Source organism: Danio rerio, chromosome 3 (genome assembly GCF_049306965.1).
Source record: "Danio rerio strain Tuebingen ecotype United States chromosome 3, GRCz12tu, whole genome shotgun sequence".
Classification (NCBI taxonomy): Eukaryota; Metazoa; Chordata; class Actinopteri; order Cypriniformes; family Danionidae; genus Danio; species Danio rerio.
In genome coordinates, this window is record NC_133178.1 from 4,791,300 (window position 1) to 4,816,624 (window position 25,325).

The 25,325-nt window shown below is 36.9% G+C and overlaps 2 protein-coding genes across 4 annotated transcripts in view; one reads left to right on the forward strand and one right to left on the reverse strand.

Annotated features, from left to right (window-relative positions):
- The window catches only part of LOC141381111 (zinc-binding protein A33-like), a 397,850-nt gene that overhangs the window by 191,492 nt on the left and 181,033 nt on the right, over positions 1-25,325 (forward strand). The window lies entirely within an intron of this gene.
- gga3b (golgi associated, gamma adaptin ear containing, ARF binding protein 3b) overlaps positions 2,391-25,325 on the reverse strand; it is a 28,708-nt gene continuing 5,773 nt past the window's right edge. For 2 of the 3 annotated variants that reach the window (XM_073943937.1, XM_009299108.5), the window contains 12 exons: positions 22,190-22,293; positions 22,012-22,092; positions 19,715-19,852; positions 16,426-16,507; positions 16,229-16,345; positions 13,262-13,540; positions 11,212-11,285; positions 10,974-11,125; positions 9,356-9,636; positions 6,307-6,476; positions 5,861-5,971; positions 2,391-3,153 (listed from right to left, as the gene is read on the reverse strand). In XM_073943937.1, coding sequence (XP_073800038.1) covers positions 3,043-3,153; positions 5,861-5,971; positions 6,307-6,476; positions 9,356-9,636; positions 10,974-11,125; positions 11,212-11,285; positions 13,262-13,540; positions 16,229-16,345; positions 16,426-16,507; positions 19,715-19,852; positions 22,012-22,092; positions 22,190-22,293 — 1,700 coding nt within the window. In that variant the 3' untranslated portion in view covers positions 2,391-3,042. The remainder of the gene's footprint in view (positions 3,154-5,860; positions 5,972-6,306; positions 6,477-9,355; positions 9,637-10,973; positions 11,126-11,211; positions 11,286-13,261; positions 13,541-16,228; positions 16,346-16,425; positions 16,508-19,714; positions 19,853-22,011; positions 22,093-22,189; positions 22,294-25,325) is intronic. The other variant, XM_073943936.1, reaches the window with a different exon arrangement.

Consider the following 25,325-nt stretch of genomic DNA (forward strand, 5'->3'; position numbering starts at 1 on the left):
TGGAAACGCTGCTTTATTTACTAAACTTTTATGCGATATCCCAGTTTTACGCATAAATTTAATTCACTTTGAATGGAAACATAGCTACAGTAGCAAAACTAAGCAAAAATACACCATCATTAAATAAACAAATCTAATATTGTCAAAAAAAAGGCTGACAGACGGTAATGCTGAAACACCAGTCCAAATGTTCCTGTAGCAGCAATAAATAAAAGCAGAAACAGTGTTGAACTAGAACATAAATAAAGGAAACGCAGCCATCATCCTGCTGGTCTTAAACTCACAGCTCGTAAACTCTTCAGCTACATTCATTCTGATGCTTCATGACGTTTGCAGGAAATGAATGGCCTAGTATTTTTAGAAACAGCGAATGTTTCGAGGACCAGAAAAACACCTAGAACTGCCAGAGCAGAGTGAAATCATGGTTAAATACACTCTACAGACAGCGGCGAGGTCATGTGACGCCATCAGTATCATCCATTTAGGAATATACCATTAAATACCATAGTTTACACCAAAATGCCACACAGCGGACATCAAAATGGTCATGAAAAAGACTGATTTGGGTGTATTTTCTACAAGTGGTCAATAAAAATGTTTAACAATGTAATTTTTTAATTACAAATATTTGCCTAAATTTATATATATATATATATATATATATATATATATATATATATATATATATATATATATATATATATATATATATATATATATAAATATATATATATATATAAATATATATAAATATATATATATATATATATATATATATATATATATATATATATATATATATATATATATATACACACACACACACACACACACACACACATATATATATATATGCAGAGTTTGAATGCAAAAACCTCTAAGTGCCATCAGAAATTTCAATCGAAGATGAACATTTTTCTCAGCCTCCTTTATTTATGTTGAGGTATTTCACTTCAAAGACCAGGAAAAGTACTTATTCTTTGCCATAAACGTGATATTACTGACCATAAACAGAAGCCTGATAAAAATACTAATTTTAGAGTAAAATTTCAGACGGCATTTAGAGGTTTTTGCATCTAAACTCTTCAAATATATATAAATATATATATATATATATATATATATATATATATATATATATATATATATATATATATATATATATATATATATATATATATATATATTTGAACATATATGTATATATTTGTAATTTCAGTGGTTAAAAATTATTTAAAATATTTTGCAATATTTAAAATAACCCTGTTATAAAAAGTGAAATTAAATAAATATATATACATACTCCTTAAATCTATTTGATCAACTTTCGATTTTCATTTAAAAATATATAATAAAGTAATTAAGTAAAAAAAACAAAAAACATTTTTGTAAACAAAAATTATATACAGACATATTTAAATAATGTACACTCAATGGCCATTTTATTAAGTACACCTTACTAGTGCCAAGTTGGACCCCCTTTTGCCTTCAAAACTGCCTTAGTCCGTCTTAGGTACTGGAAATATTCCTCAGAGAATTTGCTCCATTGATATGATAGCATCACACAGTTGCTGCAGATTTGTCAGCTGCACATGCATGATGAAAATCTCCCGTTCCACCACATCCCAAAGGTGCTCCATTGGATTGAGCTCTCATGACTGTGGAGGTCATTTGAGTACAGTGAGAGTACAGTCATGTTCAAGAAAACCAGTCTGAGAATATTCACGCTGTATGATATGTTGTGTTATCCTGCTGGAAGTAGCCATCCGAAGACGAGTACACTGGTCATAAAGGGATGGACATGGTAAGCAACAATACTCAGTTAGGCTGTGGTGCTGATACGATGCTTAATAAGTACTAATGGACCAAAGTGTGCCAAGAAAATATCCCCCACACCATTACACCACCGGCCTGAACCGTTTATACAAGGCAGGATGGATCCATGCTTTCATGATGTTGATGCCAAATTCTGACCCGACCATCTGAATGTGGCAGCAGAAATGGAGACTCATCAGAGCAGGCAACGTTTCTCCAATCTTCTATTGTCCAGTTTTGGTGAGTCTGTGTGAATTGTAGCCTCAGTTTCCTGTTCTTAGCTGACAGGAGCGGCACCTGGTGTGGTCTTCTGCTGCTGTAACCCATCCGCCTCAAGGTTGGACGTGTGTGTTCAGAGATGCTCTTCTGCAGACCCCGGTTGTAGAGAGTGCTTATGTGAGTTACTATTGCCTTTCTATCAGCTGAACCAGTCTGGCCATTCTCCTCTGACTTCTGGTATCAACAAGGCATTTGCGTCCACAGAACTGCCGCTCACTGAATATTTCCTCTTTTGTCAGGTCATTCTCTGTAAACCCTAGAGATGGTTGTGAGTGAAAATCCCAGTAGATCAGCAGTTTCTGAAATACTCAGACCAGCCCGTCTGACACCAAAAACCATGCCACGTTCAAAGTCCCTTAAATCCCCTTTCTTCCTCATTCTGGTGATTGATTCGGCAGCAGATTGCCTTCACCATGCACTAAATGCATTGAGTTGCTGCCATGTGATTGGCTGATTAGAAATTTGCATTAATGAGCAACTGGACAGGTGTACCTAACAAAGTGGCCAGTGAGTGTATAATAAAAATGAAAAGCACGAAAAAAAACTAAAACGAAAATGTAAGAATTAAATAAAGTTAAAAATATGTAAAAATACTATAGTATCTCAATGATACTAAAATAACACTGACAACAAGTCGGTAAACTAAATGATCACCAAGTAGAGTCTAAACTGGTTTGCAGTTTGCATAAATAATGTTTTAACATTTGAACAATTCATTCATCAAAGTGCTGCTTGACTTTATTTCACCGTGGTATTTTAATGTAAACTATGATTACCCTGGTAAGAGCGGTCTCTGAATCGTGTGTGTCCTCTTCTGACAATCATGTGCGTCACTGACGGTTGTGTTATTGTATTAATATCCAGCTGAAACATCAAGCATCAAATGCTGCTTCACAAGGCTACAGTAAACCACTGATTGAACAGAAATGAATGAGGAAACGGTTAAATCTACAGCGAGCCCCATCTGTCTGCTGGAGGAAACTGATCCAGCTCTCCAACCTCTGAATACTGACGCTCTCCCAGAAGATACGCCAGCTTATAGCGCAGACGCACACGCTCCTGAAACAGACACACACACACACACACACACACACACACACACACACACACACACACACACACACACACACACACACACACACACACACACACACAGGTTATTCATAATCAATTCAAGTCCACTTAAAATCAAAAGTTGCAATGCTTGTTTTGATCTTTGATTAGCGGAATCAAAACTAATCATATTGATTTAGTTAGCTCACATTGCTACTTTTGTGGTGAACATCTGTGTGTGTCTTTAGAAATAACAATAGTTTGCCCTTGCAATTTTTTATTGAAATCTGGAAATGCACTTCCTGTTTGTTTTCAGTTAAATTCTCAGTTTAGGTCTATCAGAGGTATTGGGCGTGGCTAACATGCTAAACCATGTCTCTCCAGCTGTGAGTTTAGACAAGAAACATAAATGGTGAGCAGGAGGAGTCTGTTAGGCTGTAATAACTCTCCCCAAACCCTTTTCCCCATTTTTTCGAATGAAATACCTACTTTACTACATCCAATCAGCACGCAGTAAAAAACAAGCCACACCCACTGTTTTCTCATTTAATTTTCCACTTTTTTAGGAACGTCGATCAAAGTCTGAGCTTTTGCTTTCGTGTTTGGAGTGATGGTGCTTTTGTTGACATCAACCCGAGGGTTTCCATAGCCAACTGCATGTTAGTACCCTCTCTCACCATTAGTTTGCTATGAGGGAATGATGGGCAAAAGAAACCCTGCCCCCCTACTCAATAATCAGATTCAGTTGGAAATACATTTACTTACTGAAATAAAAGCCTGAGAAACTTTAGTTTCATACAGACTTTTAACAATATATCATTGTTATAATTGAACCTTTTTTACATTATGGATTTATTTCTATTACACTAACTCAAAGCAGCAACAACTGGCTCAGCAAAACTTTAAAAATGCAAGTTTCTCATTTTATTTCCTTATCGCAAAAAAAGAATGTCAATTTTTCCATTATAACAAAAAAAAAAAAAACATTAAAAAAACTACAGAAAGCCTTAAACTTTTTTAAGTAAATAAAATTTTAATAACATTATAATCGATTAAAACATTAAACATTAAACTATGCAATCATGTATTTTTTCACTTAAACAATAAATTTTTTTAAAGAATATATATATATTTAATTATTTTATTTTTATATAATATAAACATCTAACATTTTAAACAAAATTAGAAAACATATTTATTATTCTCCCTAATTTTTATTTATAGTGAAAAAAAAACAACATTATAATTAATAATACATCAGAAGACTTCAGACATTTTATATTTTAAATTTAAATTTGTACATTTTTAATTAGTTATTGAAATGACACCATATAATAACAAACTTCAGAATGTTGTATTACATTATTTGATCTTAGAGATTTTTTAAAAATGTAATAAGTTTGTGTTTGTATGCGTGTGTATCTTTGTGCATATTGTATTCAACGTTATGAGCACCAAATGTCCCCACAAGTATAAAAATATCAGTAAATTTTAACCTTGTCAGTGCAATTTTTAGTCCTCATTAGGAAAACGGCTTATAAATCACACAAAATGAAGTTTGTGTGTATGTGTGAGTGTGTGTGTGTGTGTGTGTGTGTGTGTGTGTCTATGCATGTGTGAGTGAATGTATGTGTGTGCAAACCTGTGTGTACAGTTGAAGTCAGAATTATTATTCCACCTTTGATTTTTTTTTTTTTTAACATTTCCCAAATGATGTTTAACAGATTCAGGCAATTTTCGAAATTTGAATTTTTTAAACACCATTTTAAGGTCAAAATTATTAGCCCCTTTAAGCTATATATTTATTTTTTGATAGTCTACAGAACAAACCATCGTTATACAATAACTTGCCTAATTACCCTAACCTGCCTAGTTAACCTAATTAACCAACTTAAGCCTTTAAATGTCACTTTAAGCTGTATAGAAGTGTCTTAAACAATATCTAGTATAATATTATTTACTGTCATCATGACAAAGATAAAATAAATCAGTTATTAAAACTATCATGATTAGAAATGTGCTGAAAAATTCTTCTAGCCGGCAGCTAGCTCTCTGCAACTCTCACATGGTCGCCCACTGAAGCTAAGCAGGGCTGCGCCCGGTCAGTACCTGGATGGGAGACCACATGGGAAAGCTAGGTTGCTGCCGGAAGTGGTGTTAGTGAGGTCAGCAGGGGGCGCCCAACCTGCGGTCTGTGTGGGTCCTAATGCCTCAGTATAGTGACGGGGACGCTATACTGCTCAGTGAGCGCCGTCTCAGATGAGACGTTTAACCGAGGTCCCGACTCTCTGTGGTCGTTAAAAAATCCCAGGATGTCCTTCGAAAAAGAGTAGGGGTTTAAAACCGGCATCCTGGCCAAATCTGCCCACTGGCCTCTGTCCATCATGGCCATTCCCATATTCCAATTGGCTTCATCTCTGTCTCCTTTCCACCAATCAGCTGGTGTGCGATCTGGCGCAAAATGGCTGCCGTCGCGTCATCCAGGTGGATGCTGCACACTGGTGGTGGATGAGGAGATCCCCCCCCCCATTGTGTAAAGCACTTTGAGTGCCCAGAAAAGCGCTACATAAATGTAAGGAATTATTATTATTATTATTAAACAGAAATTGGGGGGAAAATAAACAGGGGGGCTAAAAATTCTGACTTGAACTGTATGTTTTATTGAGTGTGGTTATGTGTGAATGTATGTGTGTACGTATGTGTGTGCGCTCACCTTCAGCGGGTTTGCGAGCAACATGACCTGAGTGATGGATGCGGGGGGCAGGATGGGGTTAAAGGGACAGATCTCTGTACCAGACGGAGGCTGAAGCTTCACTCGCATAGACTGACACAAACACAACAGCACAGGTCAAGCACAGGTCAAACTCATTCAAAATTTACATGTCACATTTTAGGGTCCCCCTGAATCATTTCCATTGTGTTCTGTGCTATTTGCATGTGTTGTGAGTAAATGCAGGCGTTTTCTTCATATGTTTGTGTTTCTTAATTTGCTGATGTTTTTTATTGTATGTGTTTTCTTAAATTGTAGCTCGTTAAGCTCTCTCAGCCACTGTTTTCTGTATTCCAGGGTTGGGCTTATAGATAGATTACTTGACTCAAGTGAATCATTCAGAATCTGACTCTGTGTGAATGTGTGTGTTGCAGGCGCAAGTGTTTTACCTTGGGCACGGCTGCTTGCAGAACTACATTCCTCACGGGCAGCGGTGCCGTGTTAAGCAGCGACACCACCATGACCAGGACGTCCGGTCGACCCGGCGGACAGTCCATCGCAAAGTGCAGGAGAACTCGAACTCCATCCTTATCATACATCGTCACGGGTAAGACTTTACCTGCACACAAACACCCACAGAAACATCACACACACTTAAAAACATCTAATGGCCGCCAACCTGGCAGTAGATCTATATCACTCTACTGGTGGATCCCAAAATTGACAGAAGAATAAGTATAAGAAATGCATAGTAGGGCTGCATAATACTGCAATGTTTTGTTTTGCTGTGATATATAATTCACCAGATGATTTGATTATTTTAAACTGACTGGTATTTTCAAGTCATTTTCTAGGCAGTGCATCTGCATAAAATATAATTAACTACATGCGTATATAAATACAACAGAGCAAAACTAAAAAGGTTTCCAGGGGAATATAACAGTATAATACAGAAATTGATCAATCAACTGTAAAATAAAATGGTCTTCATCATTGTATAAATAATTTTTAACAATATCTTTATCCTTTAATCTTTAATAAATAACCTAATCCAGCAGTATGACTATTGCGGATACACTCATTGCGATATTGATGCTCAAATGATAGATTGTTTAGCACTGATGTACAGTGATGTTTCTGTTTGTCTTGATCCATCTGCTGCTTTCCAATGTCAATATACAACTCTTCTTAAGACACCCCACACTGCATGCTGGATTATTAATACAATGTTGTGCATAAATGCAATCTTTATCTTTAAATGGAAACACAGCTACTGAATAATTCTTTAAAAAATATGTCTATTAATGAAACAACGTTTTTATGAGTGAGTCTTTAAATCATTACTAAAATAAATCACTAAAATATAAATATGATGTGTTGTTGTACCAGATTATAATGTTCAATTTTGAAATTCAGCACTAATCAACAGTAGAGAAGACTATTTTTAATATTTTTTATTCAGCTGGTTATTTCTTGATTTTATTTTTATTAAAATTACAGGTTCTAAGTTATGCTTGTTAACACTGGAACTACCAGAATTCATAACTACTACAATCACCATAGTGGTCATTTTGACAGTTCTCATATAAGACGTTATATTGTTACATCATTTTTACATTCAAAGCTTTTATTGAGATATTTAAATTAAAATGTCTGTCATCATATTTAATTAAGTCATCACAATAAAAATACAATCTTTTTGGTAATGCAGCCTATAGTTAGGCTACGTAAAACCACCTGCGAATGTCATGGCCTCACTTTCATTTTCTCTTTCACAAGCAGAGGAGAAGGCTTGTTCGCGGCACTGAATATGCAGCTTTGAAAGACATATCTAAAGTAAACATATGTTTTTGCAACAGAAAGTTATGTTTTTAATAGAAAGAAGTTGCTAGGCAACAGAGGCACACACATTTAATGTCACAGCGACAGCATATATTGTAATATGAATATAATTTCACCAGGTGACTTGAATAGCTCTATCTGGAAAGATTTCATCCTTTTAGTTCAACTGAGATCTTTAAGTATTGTTCTATGCAGTCAGTGCATCATAAAATAAATTACAAGAACACACAGTTGAAGTCAGAATTATTAGCCCCCCAGAATTTTGGGACCTCTTTTTTCCCGCCCAATTTCTGTTTAGCGGAGAGCAGATTTTTTCAACACATTTCTAAACATAATAGTTTTTAATAACTCAATTCTAATAATTTTTTTAATTAGGTTAACCAAGTAGGTTAGAGTAATTAGGCTAGTCTGTAGACAGTCGAAAAAAGAAATAGCTTAAATATGCAGCTTTGAAAGACATATCTGAAGTAAACATGTTTTTGCAACAGAAATTTATGTTTTTAATAGAAAGAAGTTGCTAGGCAACAGAGGCACACATATTTAATGTCACAGCGACAGCATATATTGTAATATGAATATAATTTCACCAGGTGACTTGAATAGCTCTATCTGGAAAGATTTCATCCATTTAGTTCAACTGAGATCTTTAAGTATTGTTCTGTGCAGTCAGTGCATCATAAAATAAATTACAAGAACACACAGTTGAAGTCAGAATTATTAGCCCCCCAGAATTTTGGGACCTCTTTTCCCCCCCCTAATTTCTGTTTAGCGGAGAACAGATTTTTTCAACACATTTCTAAACATAATAGTTTTAATTACTCATTCCTAATAACTGATTTATTTTATCTTTGCCATGATGATAACAGTAAATAATATTTGACTATATATCATAACACTTCTATACAGCTTAAAGTTATAATTAAAGGCTTAACTACAGTAGGTTAATTAGGTTAACCAAGTAGGTTAGAGTAAGTAGGCAAGTCTGTAGACAGTCAAAAAAAGAAATAGCTTAAAGGGGCTAATAATTTTGACACTAAAATGTTTTTTAAAAAATTAAAAACTGCTTTTATTGTAGCTTAAATAAAACAAATATGACTTTCTCCAGAAGAAAAAATATCATCAGACATACTGTGAACAATTCCTTGCTCTGTTGAACATCATTTAGGAAATATAAAAAAAAAATAAATAAATAAAATAAAAATCAAAGGGGGCCTAATAATTCTGACTTTAACTGTATAGTACATACTGTATAGTACATACATAACATACATATATATTTAACTGATATATATGTATGTATATATATATATATATATGTATGTATATATATATATATATATATATATATATATATATATATATATATATATTCAGAAATTCAACAATCAATCGTAAAATAACATGGACATCATTGTGTGATGTGACTATTGTGGATACACACATTGCGATATTGATGCTCAAACAATATATTGTGCATTTTAAAATGGTTAAAATGACCGCCTTACTAGTTCTAGAGAGAAACCTAAAGTTTCTTGCAGTACTGTTTTAGTAATAAATGAAACACAAATTACATTGGTCTCAGCCTTTTTGCTCATCTGAAAAATGGTCTGATCAATAACCGAACCTTGAGATTGAGAATGGCTACCGGTCACTCACTGGGTCTGATGGCCTCAAGCGGGACATGCAGGTTGGTCAGGCTGGGTTCAGAGCTGCGGGCCGGACTGCTCTGCAGAGAGTGAGATGGAGATGAGAAGGGCTGAAAGAAAGGGCTTCCTGGAGCTGATCCGCCCGTCACCGCCTGAGCCCGGGAGACAGCCGGAGATCCGGACAGTGGCGCACTCACAAACGGGTTAGAGGAGGACAGAGGAGCTGCCGAGCACATCACTGCTGCAGACTGACCGAACGCTCCTCCAGCGATGCCACTCGCTCCACAAACACTGCACACACACACACACATATATAAAGCTAAGTTACTCTCATTTAAAAGTGCAGTGTGGAGAATTGGCTGGCTGAACTAGGTATTGCGGTCCGAATTCAAAATATTTGAGAAGGTTTTTTCACTCATGCTGTAGAGCAGTGGTCACCAAACTTGTTCCTGGAGGGCCGGTGTCCTGGAGATTTTAGCTCCCACCTTAATCAAACACACCTGAACAAGCTAATCATCTTAGCTTAGTCTTACGAGGTATAGTTGAAACACTCAGGCTGCGTCCGAAACACAGGTCCTGCATTTGAATTGAAACGTACTACTCTGCTGTTAGAAAAGTACGTTCTATACAGTATGAATGTGAAAAGTATGAATGGAATTCGGACGTACTACATCCGCCATTTTGTCATGGTCACGTGACCTACCTGCGTCAGTTGCGTCGCTTCACTTCCATTCATGAATTCTCTCGTGGGGCATTATGGGATAGCGCAGCGTGAATGGGATACTCCAGAATCTCGCCGGAAGTAGTAAGTCATACTTCTCGCATATTGATTTTCGAATTCTATGAATTTGGACATACTACTCGGCTCGCATACTGATTTTAGCGTACTGTATAGGATGGAAGTATGCGGTTTCGGACACAGCCCCTGGCAGGTTGGTTGAGGCAAGTTGGAGTTAAATCCTGCAGGGACACCAGCCCTCCAGGACCGAGATTGGTGACCCCTGCAGTAGAGTATTGCAAGAGAATGTTTAAATGGCATTTAAATTGCCTTTTTTGCTCACATACTAAATGTGTTATCTTACTTAAAATTTAATTCAATTTAATGTGTCATTCACTCACGAAGCTGTTATCTTCATGCATTTTGTCTTCTGCAAAGGGCGGAAATAAAAATATATGATATAATCAAAAATTATTACATTAATTATTATTATTATTATTATTGAAAATATATAAATTATATAAAAATATATATAAACATAACAAATGATATAATAACTAATTTAATGATTGTTAATTTAAATGATTAAAAAATATTTTTAATTAAATAACCATTTATAAATATAATAGATTTGAAAGTAATTTTCAGTAAATGTATATAATTATTATTACTATAAATAATAACCATAAAAATAAAATGATGCATGTATTTTTATTATTATTAAAAATCTAAAACTCATAAATAAAACTCAAAAATAAAACCATTAAAACAATAAACTAAAATTCAAGCATTTTGAAGGATTTCCAGCAGCTGCACAAACCCTATAGTGATCCTGTCATTCAGTCAAATATTGAGCATCAGAACATCAGCCCTTTGTGTCCATCTGAGGTGTTTCAGAGTGAAAGTTTACCTCTTTTCACCTCCAAAGTCCAACACGGAGAGTTCCTGCAGGCCCTGAGCGTGTGTGAGTGTGTGTGAGGTCGGTGCAGGAGTGTGTGTTGACGGAAAGACGGCACTCGGAGCTGAGATGCTCCCAAACAGGTCCAGGCCCGGATCAGGAGCCTGATGGCCAAATACAGACATTATACTGAGGATTATTATTAATGTTCTGCATACGCTCTGAAGATCTGGAGTTTAGTGTGTGCTACCTGTAGAGACGTCCACTGAGCAGATAAATCATCCAGCTTTGGTCTGTTTGGCACAGAGGGAGGGTCGTTCAGTCCTGAAAATAAAACAATAATATGTTACATTTAATTAGTGCAATAATTTAAAAAATACATTAACTAATACTTATTTTTTTATTATTAATAAAATATTTGTATTATTCATAAAAAATATTAAAATTATGTTTTTTATTTTCATTTATAATGATTATTATAAAAAAGGGAAATGCATGATTAATATGAAGGTTGTTTATATTATCTTTTATAATATTATTATTAATAATAAATAGTAATTTATCCATTAATTTTCCTTCAGCTTAATCCCTTATTTAAAAGGGGTTGCCCTGATATTTATCAGCGGACTGAACCACCTAATTATAATAATAATCAAATCTATTATTTTCCAAATTATTATTTAATAAAAAAAAGAATTTTGAATAATAATAAGTTGCAAGATTCATATTATGGTTAAGATCATTATTATTAATATTTTATTAACAATTTGATTAGTTATTATTTATAATAATAGTATCATTATTATTATACATTATATATTTACTGGAAAATACTTTCAAATCTCTTAAAATAAATTAAAATGGTTATTTGTATTTGTATAATATATATAAAATACTTAATAATACAAAATAACAATAACAACTGTTTATCAAAAATCACTATTTTAAATATATTAATAATAATATCATATTATTATTATTAATCATAAATTCATTATTTTCGGCTTAGTCCCTTTATCTTCCAGCATATGTTTTACGCATATGTTTTAAGGATGCCCTTCCAGCTGCAACCCATTACTGGGAAACACCCATACACTTTTATATTCACACACATAACCTACAGCCAATTTTAGCTTACTCAATTCACCGATAGTGCATGCATGTCTTTGGACTTGAGGGTGAAACCGGAGCACCTGGAGGAAACCCACGCCAACACTGAAAGAACATGCAAACTGACCCAGCCGAGGCTCGAACCAGTGACCTTCTTGCTATAAAGCGATCATGCTACCCACTGCGCCACCGTGATTGACCATTATTATTATTATTATTATTATTATTATTGCTATAAATAAAACAACAGCAACAATATTAATTATTAATCTTGTTTTTAATTAGTTTTATCTTTTTATTAACTGGTAACTGTTTTCAAAACTTTTTAAAGTGTTTTTTACGAGCCAGTAACACATGTATTATCTAATATTATAATCAAAAGTTATAATTTTCAAATCGCATGAAGTCTCCTTCATCATGAAGAGACCATTGAAGTTGCTTTGGTGAAACTCTTTAATTCGTCAGACAGGATCATTCATTCATTCATTTTCTTTTTGGCTTAGTCCCTTTAATAATATTTGGTCGTTATCCAGCATATATTTTTACGCAGTGGATGCCCTTCCAGCTGCAACCTCTGGGAAACATCCATACAAACTCATTCACAATCATACACTACGAACAATTTAGCTTACCCAATTCACCTATACCACATGTGATAGGACTGTTGGGGAAACCAGAGCACCCGGAGGAAACCCACCCAAAGGCAGAGAACATGCAAACTCCACACAGAAATGCCAACTGACTCAGCCGAGGCTCGAACCAGCGACCTTCTTGCTGTGAGGCGACAGCACTACCTACTGCATCACTTCACCACCCACAAACATGATCATTTCCATACTAAAGTCCCTTTCAGAGCTGGATTTACACCGTTTGGAATGCAGTACTATTATTGAAGCTATCCGCTTGTGAAGTCGTGACGTTTCCGGGTCCAGGCCGCTACTCATTGGAATTGAGAAAATATTCGTTAGTGACCACTTTTTAGTCGTCACTTTCTGGCTATCGGATACACTTTCTGGCATGGATATATAGATTGCGAGCATGCTTTTGGAAAGTATTACATCACTTTGTAAACATTTATTACTACCATTTGTTGAGTCTCCTCATACAGTTTGATAGAGCGCTTGAACTCATAAGCCACTTCACGTGACATCACACTTAACAAGCAGATAAGAAAAACCCGTCAGTTTTACCGAGAGACAGGAGCTCGTCGTCCAGCAGGGAGAGAGAGCTCTGATGCTCTGCTGCTTTGTGATTGGGGCTGCTCGTCTGACTGCCGTGAGCACCGGCCAATCGGCGAGGAGGAGGTGGCAACACAGGAATGGAGGAGGCCTTCTGAGTGGCTAAGGAAATCTGAGGAGCTGGAGCTGGAGCTAAAGTTGGAGCTGGAGCTGGAGGAGGAGGTGGAGGAGGAGAGGAAGGTTCATCCAGTCCAGCCAGATCAATGAGTGTGCCAGTGCCGCTCTCACATGCTGGAGAAAAACCATGAAGAACATCAACGGCATTATCAGACAAAAGGAGGATATGTAGCTCTGTTTACACCTGCTATTAAAGGTCCTGTAAAATTGAAATAAAGTTTTTTTAGATGTTAGAATCAGTATTGTTAGTTTTTAGGATATCTATAAGCTACTGTGCACCAAAACAGTGACAAAATTCACATTTAGAAGATTTAAACCTGATATAAACATGTAAAGCTTGTACAGTTGAAGTCAGAATTATTAGTCCCCCTGTTTATTTTTCCCCCAATTTCTGTTTAATGGAGGAAGGATTGTTTTAGCACATTTCTAAGCATAATAGTTTTAAAAACTTATTTCTAATAATTGATTTATTTATTTTTTGTCATGATGACAGTAAATAATATTTTAAAAGATATTTTTCAAGACACTTCTATACAGCTTAAAGTGACATTTAAAGGCTTAACTAGGTTAATTAGGGTAACTAGGCAGGTTAGGGTAATTAGGCAAGTTATTGTATAACGATGTTTTGTTCTGTAGACTATCAAAAAAATTACTTAAAGGGGCTCATAATTTTGTCACAAAAATGTTTTTTAAAAAATTAATAACTGGTTTCATTCTAGCTGAAATAAATAAATACGAATTTCTCCAGAAGAAAAAATATTATCAGACAAACTGTGAAAATTTCATTGCTCTGTTAAACATCATTTGGGAAATATTTAAAAAAGAAAATAAAAATCAAAAGGGGGCTAATAAATCTGACTTCAACTGTAGTTTGTCACTTCCGCCTAAATAAAGCAAAGGTTTTATTGACATCACCTCATACTTCAGTGTCTCATCAAATCGTGATCAATCAGATGCTCTCTAGTATCTGACATGCCCCGCCCCCTTCAAGACGCTTTACATCTGATGCACTTGAGTTCAACCACTCTCACTGGCAGAGCTGTGATAAAGCGAAACGCTATTGGCTGTCTTTTTAAAATGGGGAGGGGCAACACTATGACCCGCCCACTCCACATTTCGGTTGAGATTATGTCAAACATCCAACAACTAATGCACATTTCAAAGCACTTCATGGGACCTTTAAAATCATTATTGCCCTGTTCAGACAAGGGAACAATGCTAAGTACAGGTGGGAAATGTGTTAAGCTTGTTAACTCTCGACTTCTTCCACAGGTAGTCGAAAACACATTTACTGGATTGCTCTCTGCAATACAGATATCACAGCCGCCTTTCCACTGCACAAATGACAGACCTAGAGTAGTCTGGGAGCTGGTTGGAGCTCCAATCATTTCCATATGCAGACAACTCAGATCCGATTTAAGCTGCGGATCTGTTAAAATATTTAAACTTCTGCAACTAGACAGTATGCGACTGACCAACCGGATGTGATGTACTCCAGTGTTGTCCAATCAGATTGGCCAGGAAGTGCAAAACAACATTACAAGGTGTAAAAATCTTTTTCAAAGCTCGAGACAAATTTACATGTTGAAAAGCATTTTTACCTGTCATCAAACACAATTACATAGGAAAAACTATTTTACCAAGAAACAAATTTACATTTTAATAAAAGAATTTACAAGACGCAAAACACTTTTACAAGTCCCGAAACAAATTAACAATTACAGATTCCTTACGGAAAGGGAATGTACCACACACCGGAAAATATCAGCTCGTGTGTGACTTTGTAGACACAGGTTACGACGAGTCTACAACTATAAAAATCCTGGTTTGACCAACTGCGATAAAACATATTAGAGCTATTCAGAGAAAATATCAGCGTGTAGAGTGTGTAGAAACATGTAAACGCAAGTACATGGTAGAAGGAAACAATCAAAGCACGGCACATGTTGACTGATAAAGATATCAAAACCAACCCCAACCTGTAGACCTGAGTAGCTCAGTTGATATGTCGATTGATACTCGCGCAGAATCTTTTAACTTGAGTTCGAATTCAGTTGATGACATGTTAATTATAGCTATTTCTTTACAATAATTTTCGTTATACACTGTTTTGCCACACAAATATTAAAATCAATAATGTTTACACTGACATCAAGTAATAAGAATCTTTATTTGGTATGGGCATGTTTTATTGCAGTGAAAAAGTGACGAATCTGCCAATCTTTAAACATGAATAGTTTACATCTGAAAATGGGCCTCAGTGAACACGGACACCAGTTAAACCGTAACACCGGCTTCATTCAGTTTACTGTTAAGAGTCCTCAAGCAGATGTTTACACCGTGTAGACTTGACATAATGTCCATAATTATAGCGTACGAGTGGCCCTCGTTAAAATATTGAACACATTGATGCAGTATGTCTGGTGTTTCCGTCTGGTCCGCGTCCTTTATAAACTCTAAACACCGACCACACGTAAAGCAAAACCGTATTAAGCATAATTAACCATCACATTATCTGACAAAAAAACTACAAAAATACAGCAACAACTCCAAACATGCTGGCATTGTATGAACTATTATCACAATAATGATAATTATTCGATATATTGAGTAGCTTTCCTGAATATATATATTTTTTTAGTTTATGAGCATGAATGGAAACGAATAAAAACACCAGCTTTTGCTACATTTTTGCAAAATGCTGAATGTTAGAATCAGGACTGATAAGAGAATATCCTGATGAACCTACATGGTAATATCAGGTGTAAACAGAGTAAGCCTGAGATGTACATTATAGATCACCTTCATTAGCAGCCGGTCTGAGCTCTTCAGCCTCACCGTCGTCCGCCTGTCCTTCAACGATTCGCTTATAGCAGCTGATCACTCTGGACAGATCATCGTTTGCCTTGAGAATGTCTCCTGCAGCACAAATAATAATCAGCAGTTCATACACACAATCCTCCATCATAATATACAGTAGATAATGGTGTGTATTTTACCCAGGCTGGAGTCGTTGTCCTCGGCTTCAGTGGCCAGTTTGAAGGCAGTGCGTCTGAGTTTATCACAGCGCTCGTACAGCTCCTACACACACACACACATACACACGCTCTGTCTCATTAGATTCATTATAGAAGCTCTAATCGTAGGAAGATAAAGATACTGTATTGTACTGTATCATTAAAAATACTGTACAGCACAGTAAAATCAGACACTAAACAGATATTAACATTAACCTCAAACACGCTTATTTAAATCTGGCCATTTGATCATACATCTGTAGACACATAGATAAACGCAAGATCTTCCATTAAAAAAAAAACTGAGCTTAGCAAATAAAACCTTATTTGCAAACATTTCCGTATTGATTTAACATAATACCAATCAACCACATACGGAATGCTGGATATACTGAAAAATAAGTCCAAGGACTTACTGTATAAGGAGCAAGACAGGTTTGGCGTGATTGGTTGTTATTTTCAGTAATAGCACCAGTACTTTGTTTAAAATGTTTAAATAGCAAATCCATTTGTGCCATTTTGTGGACTCATGGGTAGGGCCAGACAGAATCTGCGGATGTTTTTTGCTATTTCTGCTGAGAATTTTGGTAAAAATCTGCGGATTTCTGCTGAATTATTTTGTGAGTATCCAGCGGAGTATCATAACTTACACTTTAATATATTAAATAAAAAGTTATAAATTACTGAATAAAAACTAAATAAATTCCGATTTACTCAAGAAAATAAACAGAATTTATAATAGGCTAAAAAAACTGCAGAAATCTGCTGAATTCTGCGGAAAATCTGCCGAATTCTGCGCGCGCAGATTCCGAGTGGGCCTACTCATGGGTGTGCCGTTCTAGAAAAGAGGTGTGTTAAGGCGCATTGTTGGCACGTTGTTGTTTTGAGGAACTAACATAGACCACACTGTTGGCAACTAAAAAAAGTTGCTCCAAAGTGCAGCGCCGAGTGCGTTAGTTATGCGCTTATGTGGGTTCAAAGGCTTAATAAACACCGGATATGCAGCAGCACACATATATCTTTACAAATGAAAACAGTTAAAGGATTAAAATGTTACAAACTTTATTATTTTCTACATAAATATAAAAACCACCGCCTCCATGCCTTCTTCACCTCACGGCCTTTTATTCAGACAATCTGAATTTGTATAATGTTATTATTATGATGACTATTATTAGTATTATTATATGCATATTTATATTTGTTTTACTAAAAACATGCTTGGATTTGCAATGCACATTCTTCTCAAAACACACCCATAACTCATTAAGAGAATAAGCACAACCCTGTTAGACCATGCGCTGCTGTAGATTCTTAATGCTTTTGCACCATGCGCTGTAGACTTTGCGCCTAACTTGTAAAAATTGAGCCCCATAAGGTCACTAAAGGTCACTTTTTTAGGGGGGTGGGGGGTTATGATATGGTGATAGTTGCTGAGGTTACTTTGTTGGTCACGTTAAAGTTAATAGCAAACAGAATTGATGTGATTGTCTGTCTTTTACAGCTAATTTGTAGCAGCAGCCTTGTCTTAAATTGGTCCATCTTCTCGTCATTTTTGCAGGAATTAGCTTTTCCCCATTTTGAGGTTTCTTTGACATATTAAGTTACCGCAATGTAACCATAATGTTACATTACATTTTCTCCAGTTTATTACACTAATAAACTAATTACTAAGTTCAAAATGACATAAAACTGAAATTGACTTCACCAAGCTTGATCAAATTCTGTTCTATTTTATGATGAAACCACACAGTCCTGTCGAAGTAAACTACTGTTATGCTGCAAAAACAGAACTAAACAAACTTTAAGATTTCTGAATGATTAAATTGGATCTAGGTGGCAATCAGCTTAAAAACTAGTCACTATGGCCAAGGTCACCAACATTATAAAAACTGTTGGGCTGTTGTAACCCAATCTTGAGTCATCTATGAATAAACCCAGCGACTGGTTTAAAAGGTTCAATTCAAATTTAATTAAGAATTTTTTTTTTTACCCCAACCATTGTCCAAACAGTATTTGACCCGACATTTAGTTGTGACGACCCAGCATTTTTTTAGAGTATATACTCCAGTTAGCTCAAACTACCTACCCAAGCAGCAAACTCTTGGGTTATCACTCTAGGATAAATATTCAAATGAATACGTGAATGTGGCGAGGGGGCGTGGCCGATAGCCGTGGGAACGGGGTGAGGCCACCGCGTAAGTGGATACACCTGCAGTGCGCACCTGCCTCGGATCACACGGAAGGAGCTCTGGACCATAAAAGGAGGACCGATGGCAGAGGAAGCCGAGAGAGGACCGGGCCCGGACATATTTTACTTTTGACTGTAATAATGTTTACGTCCCTTTGGCCGCCGGGAAGAAGGAGGCGGAGAACCGACGGAGATTTAAAGTATTTATTAATAACAGTAACGGCAGCTCCTCACATAGGCTGCCGTCTAAAGCAAAACAAACGGACGGCAGCTCCTCACAGAGACTGCCGTCAAACTGAAAGCAAAAGTAAAATATGTCCGGGCCCGGTCCTCTCTCGGCTTCCTCTGCCATCGGTCCTCCTTTTATGGTCCAGAGCTCCTTCCGTGTGATCCGAGGCAGGTGCGCACCGCAGGTGTATCCACTTACGCGGTGGCCTCACCTCGTTCCCACGGCTCTCGGCCACAGTGAAATTTTATTAACTAATTTCGAGAGGATCACATGCTATGATTGATCGCAGCTGGTCCTGCATCAACAATCATTGATAAACTAATCAGGTGAATCCAGGCCTTCAGTAAATAGCCTGGTTTGTTTTACTTTCATTAGCTTTATTTTTGAAGAATCCCCCCTTCCACCCCACCTCCCTCTTTCCTCCTTTATTAGGGGGAGCTCTCGAGACCTACCTGATCTCTGACCCCCTCACATGCTCATCAACCAGGCAGGAGCCCTGGGCTCAAATATCTGCGAGCTCAGGGTTCTCTCTCGGGACAGCATGTCAAACCTGCAACTGGTATTAAGTTATAGCTAATTGTGAACTCTTGAAATATTAATAATAAACTCAAAATAAAAATGCCACGGGCTAAATTAAATCTGTGTCTTCTGAAAACGTGTATTAACCCACTTTATTCACGTGTGCTGTTTTTATGATCATTTTAAAGTGCTGAAGAGTTTTCAGGCACTGGAGCGCTGATGATAAATGAAGGTTTTGGAAAGACGTGAGGCTTATACACTTTAGAAACTCTTCACTCATATCAGTCTAGTCATTTTCTGTTCATGTATGAGTGCTATTTGTGTGCTCTCACCTTGATGAGCTCACGGTCGGCGTCTGACGATCGCTCTCTGTCATATTGACTCAGCATTTCAGTCAGGAGCTTGACGTTGTTGTTCACTTCCTCCAGCGTGTTGATGCGCTTGGTCAGCTTGTGCACGCGGGCGTCATCCTTAACATCATTAACAGCACACATTCAGACTTCACAATTAATCTAAATCACAGTTCAGTTTCATCTGCACAACATTCAAATGCATAATGCGAGGAAGAATTGATGATTATTGCACGTTATTTTTTAAATAATTCAAACCACAACCTGAGGTGGTGGTTATGCATTATTTTCTAATAATTCAACAGTCTGGTGTGAATTATTCTGCTTATACGCTGCTTCTCACCCCTAAAGCTATGGTTTAGATGATGTATTTGAGACATTCGTCAGGTTTTTGTCCTCAACCTGCTCCTTGTGTTTCTCACACATCTCCTCCAAAGCATTCTGTTGTGTGTTTGATGTGTTTTGTTGACTGATGAAATCATTCAGCGTAGTGATACGGAGCTGTAATGTGTTCAAAACCTGCCAAACTACTTTATCTGTGTGTTTATTGGGCAATAAGGGTACACCCTAGAGCAGGGGTGTCAAACACAGTTCCTGGAGGCTGCAGCCATGCACAGTTTAGTTCCAACCCTGCTCTAACACACTTACCTGTAGGTTTCAAACAAGCTTGAAGGACTCAATTAGTTTAATCAGGTGTGTTTAATTAGAGTTGGACCTAAACTTCAGAGCTGCGGCCCTCCAGGAACTGAGTTTGACATCTGTGCCTTAGAGCTCATTTACACTGAATACATCTTTGCTTCTAAAAACAATTGATGTGGCACTCAGAAATGGGCTGGAAAAAGCCCAGTGCGAGGTCCACGTGATGCAATATTATGAATGTGATCTAATAACAACAATAACAAACTTAAAAACTAGAAATGCGATAACAATATGTTATGATAAGCAATCCAAAAAGAGCACCTCATGCAGCATGATATAATGGTAAATAAAATGGTTGGCATGTCAATTTGCTATTATAAACAAAAGCTCACAAGAGTTGCTCATGTGCGCGGTGCTTCAAAAGACGCAAATGTAACAGTTACACACGTCCGTCCAGTGCATGTTTACACTAAAAAACAATAGAAAAGTAGTGCATTGAGGAGGAAAAACACATACTGGGCCCTATCATACACCCGGCGCAATGTGGCGCAAGGCGCGACGCAACAGTTGTTTGCTAGTTTCAGCTTGGCGCAAGAGTCGTTTAGACGTTTTGCAGCACGCTGTTTAAATAGCAAATGCATTTGCGCTCATATGTGCGCTCATAGGCGTTCTGGTCTAAAAAGGAAGGCGTGTTGAGGTGTATTGCTTGTGCATTGCTATTTTGAGAAACTATAATAATTTTTTTTTAATAGACCAGATCAAAGCCGGTCTATTGTCCAGTGCAGAGCGCCTCGCTTACACATTGCTTAATACACACAAGATGTAGAGCAATACGCAAATATCTTTACATATGAAAAATAATTTAAATAATAAGGATATATATAGGATATAAATATAAAAAAATTAATATATAAAAATATAGCTCAGTATTTTGAACACACTTTGTTATTATTGTTCATTTATTCGTTTGCTGGAAATTAGAACTAATTGATGTCTGTGCATACAAGGTTTCCCTATCCACGAGAGCGAAAGTAGATTATGAGATGCCTTATCTCTCATTCTCGCGCTGTAGATGCTCTGTATAACTGTTTTCTTGCTAGTGAAACGCTCAGTTTTTTAACTTACAAAATCGTTATGTGAAAAGCAAATGTGCTTATGGCGTGACGCAACTGGCTCTTAAAGGTAATGGGAGATGAGACTCTGATTGGTTTATTCTCAAAACACACCTAATACTAATTACGAAAATAAACTCAACCCTTTTAGATCATGCGCCACGGCACAAAGCAGATTTTTTTTATCCTTATATTAGCAAAAGTGGATTCTGACTCGCCCTGAAAGCGTTTGCGAATGGACTGTCAAAATAGAGCCCATTGTGTGTGCAACCCTTGTCTCAATTAATGAGATTGCTCATCAGCCAATCAAAATCAAGCATTCAACTGCCCCCTTAGTATAATCAACAAATAATTTGTTATGTAAGTATTATCTCTTTTATTCACCCATATTACATAGACTATTTTAATTACACTAAAAATGTTTTCCTTCCTTGTGAAACATTCATTAAACTGCTGTTTTAAGCTGAATATAAACTGGATCTCCTTGTCCAACTTTAAACGTCAGAATTAAATTGTGTGAACTCTCACCTCTTTCACCATGTTTTTGATGAGCCTGTTGGCCTCCTGAAGGTCCTCAGGGTTTTTGCTCCTCAGAAGTTCAGCCAGCAACTGATATTATCACAACAGTCAGAAAAACTAAACATCATTTCTGGGCATTCATAGGCAGAAAAAACATATCATTTCTAACAACTAAACTTAATCTCACCTTCCCCATGTCCTCATTGTCAAACACCGGGTTTTTGGGTCGTGCCGGAGGAGACGGGATAAGGGTTTTGTCCACCGTCAGCTCCGGGTCTGATTTCACCAGTCCTGAAAAAAACACGAGTGCTATTACTCAGAAAGCTGATGTTTTTTTATCATTCATGATTTGTCTTGACCTGCAAATACATTAACTGTTAAAATTGAGCTTAAAGCAGCAAATGTTGTTGTAAAAACTATTTAATAATAATAATAATAATTCATTTTATTTGTAAATGGCACCTCTTTTTAAAGACACCCAAGGTCGCCTTACAATAAGCATCAGCAGACATGCTAAACAAATAAAAAATTACTAAAAACAATCATTGACCAAACAAGTTAAAACACAACAGCGAATATAAAAGAACATAATAAAAACATGATCAAACAATTGTTAAGTAAAAGCCTGCTTAAAAATATGGGTCTTTAGACGTGATTCAAAATTGTGAAGACTATCACTGCTCCTAAGATCTAGTGGAAGTGAGTTTCACAGCCAAGGAGCCATAGAGCTAAAAGATCTGTCTCCCATTGTGCTAAAACGAGTGCCAGGTGGTTCCAGGGTGAAGTTGTTGGCTGATCTAAGGGTACGAGAAGGGGTGCAGATATGGAGAAGTTCAGTGAGATATTGAAGAGCGAGATTTTGAAGTGCCTTGAAAGTTAGAAGTAATATTTTAAAATCAATTCGATACTTTACTGGAAGCCAATGAAACTGATAGAGGAGTGGTGTGACGTGCTCGTGAGATGGGGCCCTAGAGATGACACAAGCTGCATGGTTCTGAACCAGTTGGAGTTTACAGAGAAGCTTGGAAGGAAGTCCAGAAAGAAGTGCATTACAGTAGTCTAGACGTGAAGTAACTAATGCGTGGATAAGAATGGCTGTGTTATTAGTTGTGAGAGAAGGGCGGAGACGAGTGATATTACGCAGGTGGAAATATGCAGTACGTGTAATATTATTGATGTGACCTTTAAATGAGAGTGTGCTATCCAAGATGACACCCAAACTCTTTACCTGCACTGAGGTAAAAATTGTACTGTTATCAATGTCTATAGTGAAATTATCAGCTTTATCCAAAACACTTTTAGTGCCGATGAGAAGGGCTTCAGTTTTGTCGCTGTTTCATTTTAAAAAGTTAGCTGAAAGCCAGATTTTTATTTCAGCTAAACATCCGTGTTCATGGTTGAGTTTACACTGCTGACTGGACCTGGCAGGGCAATAGAAGCTAATTTAAACTTATAATAGAAAACTATATTTTTAAAAACTAGAAAGTGGGCCAGTTTGTCTCAAACACTATAAGTACACTACTAGTACATTGATATTAGTATACTTAAAGTATACGAATTTTTGACCTTTAGGTATACTTACAAAAATTGAAGTAAACTTTTTCCTAAGTGTGTATTCACTGACTTGCTTACCAAGATCCGTGTTGTACAGCTGGGGGAGTATTGCTGCTCTGACAGCCAAGTTGGGTCAAAGCCTGTCATCCGGTGTAGTTCGGATCATTTTACTCATTTGAACCTTTGAGTCTCGTTCATTAAAGGGCCATGAAACCCCCTCGTTTCAGCAGGGTGTTTTCACACCTCTACTTTGGAAAAAGTCAGAAAAGTGGGCTTGTCCAGGCATAGTGTGGGAGTGTCTATTTGGGCGCGCTGAGTTTCAGAGTCAAAACACACACACACAGGGGACAAAGTGACTTTGTTTACATGGACATCTGTGGTCTAATTATTTGGCAAATTATTAAATGGTGGACTTTAACTGCAGTTTGGCTCTTTCATTCAGGGAATTCATTCATGTCCCTCGCGACAATCGAGATATTTGATTCGAGGAACTGCTCTAAGCGTGTATTTTTCATGCAACGTTTGATACCGCACGGCGAATGAGAAAAAAAAAAACTCTCCGCATTTCCCGGAAACTTAGATGCACACGGCAGGTAGCGTCAGAAAGCTGCATGTGTTATTCCGCTCACAAAATGCGGTGAAAATCCTACACGAGGTAAAAGTTTGGTTGTGGTGCTAACATGTTTACACTCGGTGCAATAGTTTGTTCGATACGAAAAAACTGAATAAACAAAGAGCACTGGTCGCTCACTTACCAAATCTGTAGAGACAGGACAACTAGAGCCGCGTCTTTATTAAGAGAAGACTACAAGCGAATCTGGATCTCAGCGTTTGCAGATGAGAACAGCTCTCAGGTAAACAATAATCCTCCTTAGACACGTAAGTTATTGTTATCGAGCGTCACGTACACTGTTAATCCACACGTAACTCCAGCTGAACTCTCACAGAGAGAAAATGAAAACAAAACTTAACTGCAGCAAACTATAAAAGCAACACTTCACGCTTGTTTTGCCAACACAACGTGGCGTCTCTGTCGTCTAAACACTGTGACAGTAATGAATATTAATGAAGTTGCACAATAGAGCGTGCTGATTGGTTTGAACCAAGCCTTACTCATGCATTAATGCATCACACTGTAAGACGTAATAAGACACACTCTGGCACAGACGCCCAGTCTGCACGCTGGAATACACGCTATTATGTCATGACCGTGACGCAGCTTCAAAAATTCGTTTCAAACCGGAAGTACGAATTTGCTTAAAATAACGCAAAAACAACCAATTTACACTTTTTAGTGAAATATAGGTGTCCTAATAGTGTTTTTAGCAGTGTGGGACACATATACGACTGTCAACAGCTCAAAAAATGTGTTTTGATGTTTCGTGACCCTTTAAGATAAAGTAATCTTTTTTCGAGTCATTTCGAGTCGGCTCTAAATGCATATGATTGGCTTCTGTCTTTCACCTGATGAACGAATGACTCAAACCCGATAGAAGACAAAAAAAGGAACTAATCTTCTACTCCACCTGCACAAATGTTGGCGTGCACAAATGAACAAATCACTCCCTGAGAAGACTCGTTGTTCTCGAGTCATGCAAAAGATTCATTCAAAATGATTCGCCTGTCAGATGTGGAGCTCACTCTCATTTCCATACAGCAGGGAGTATGGGAATGAGACACAGAAATGACATGTCGTTGTGTAAATAAGATATAACACATGACTATTTATCTTGTTTATTAAAAGAAGTTGTGATTTGGCGCTATATAGA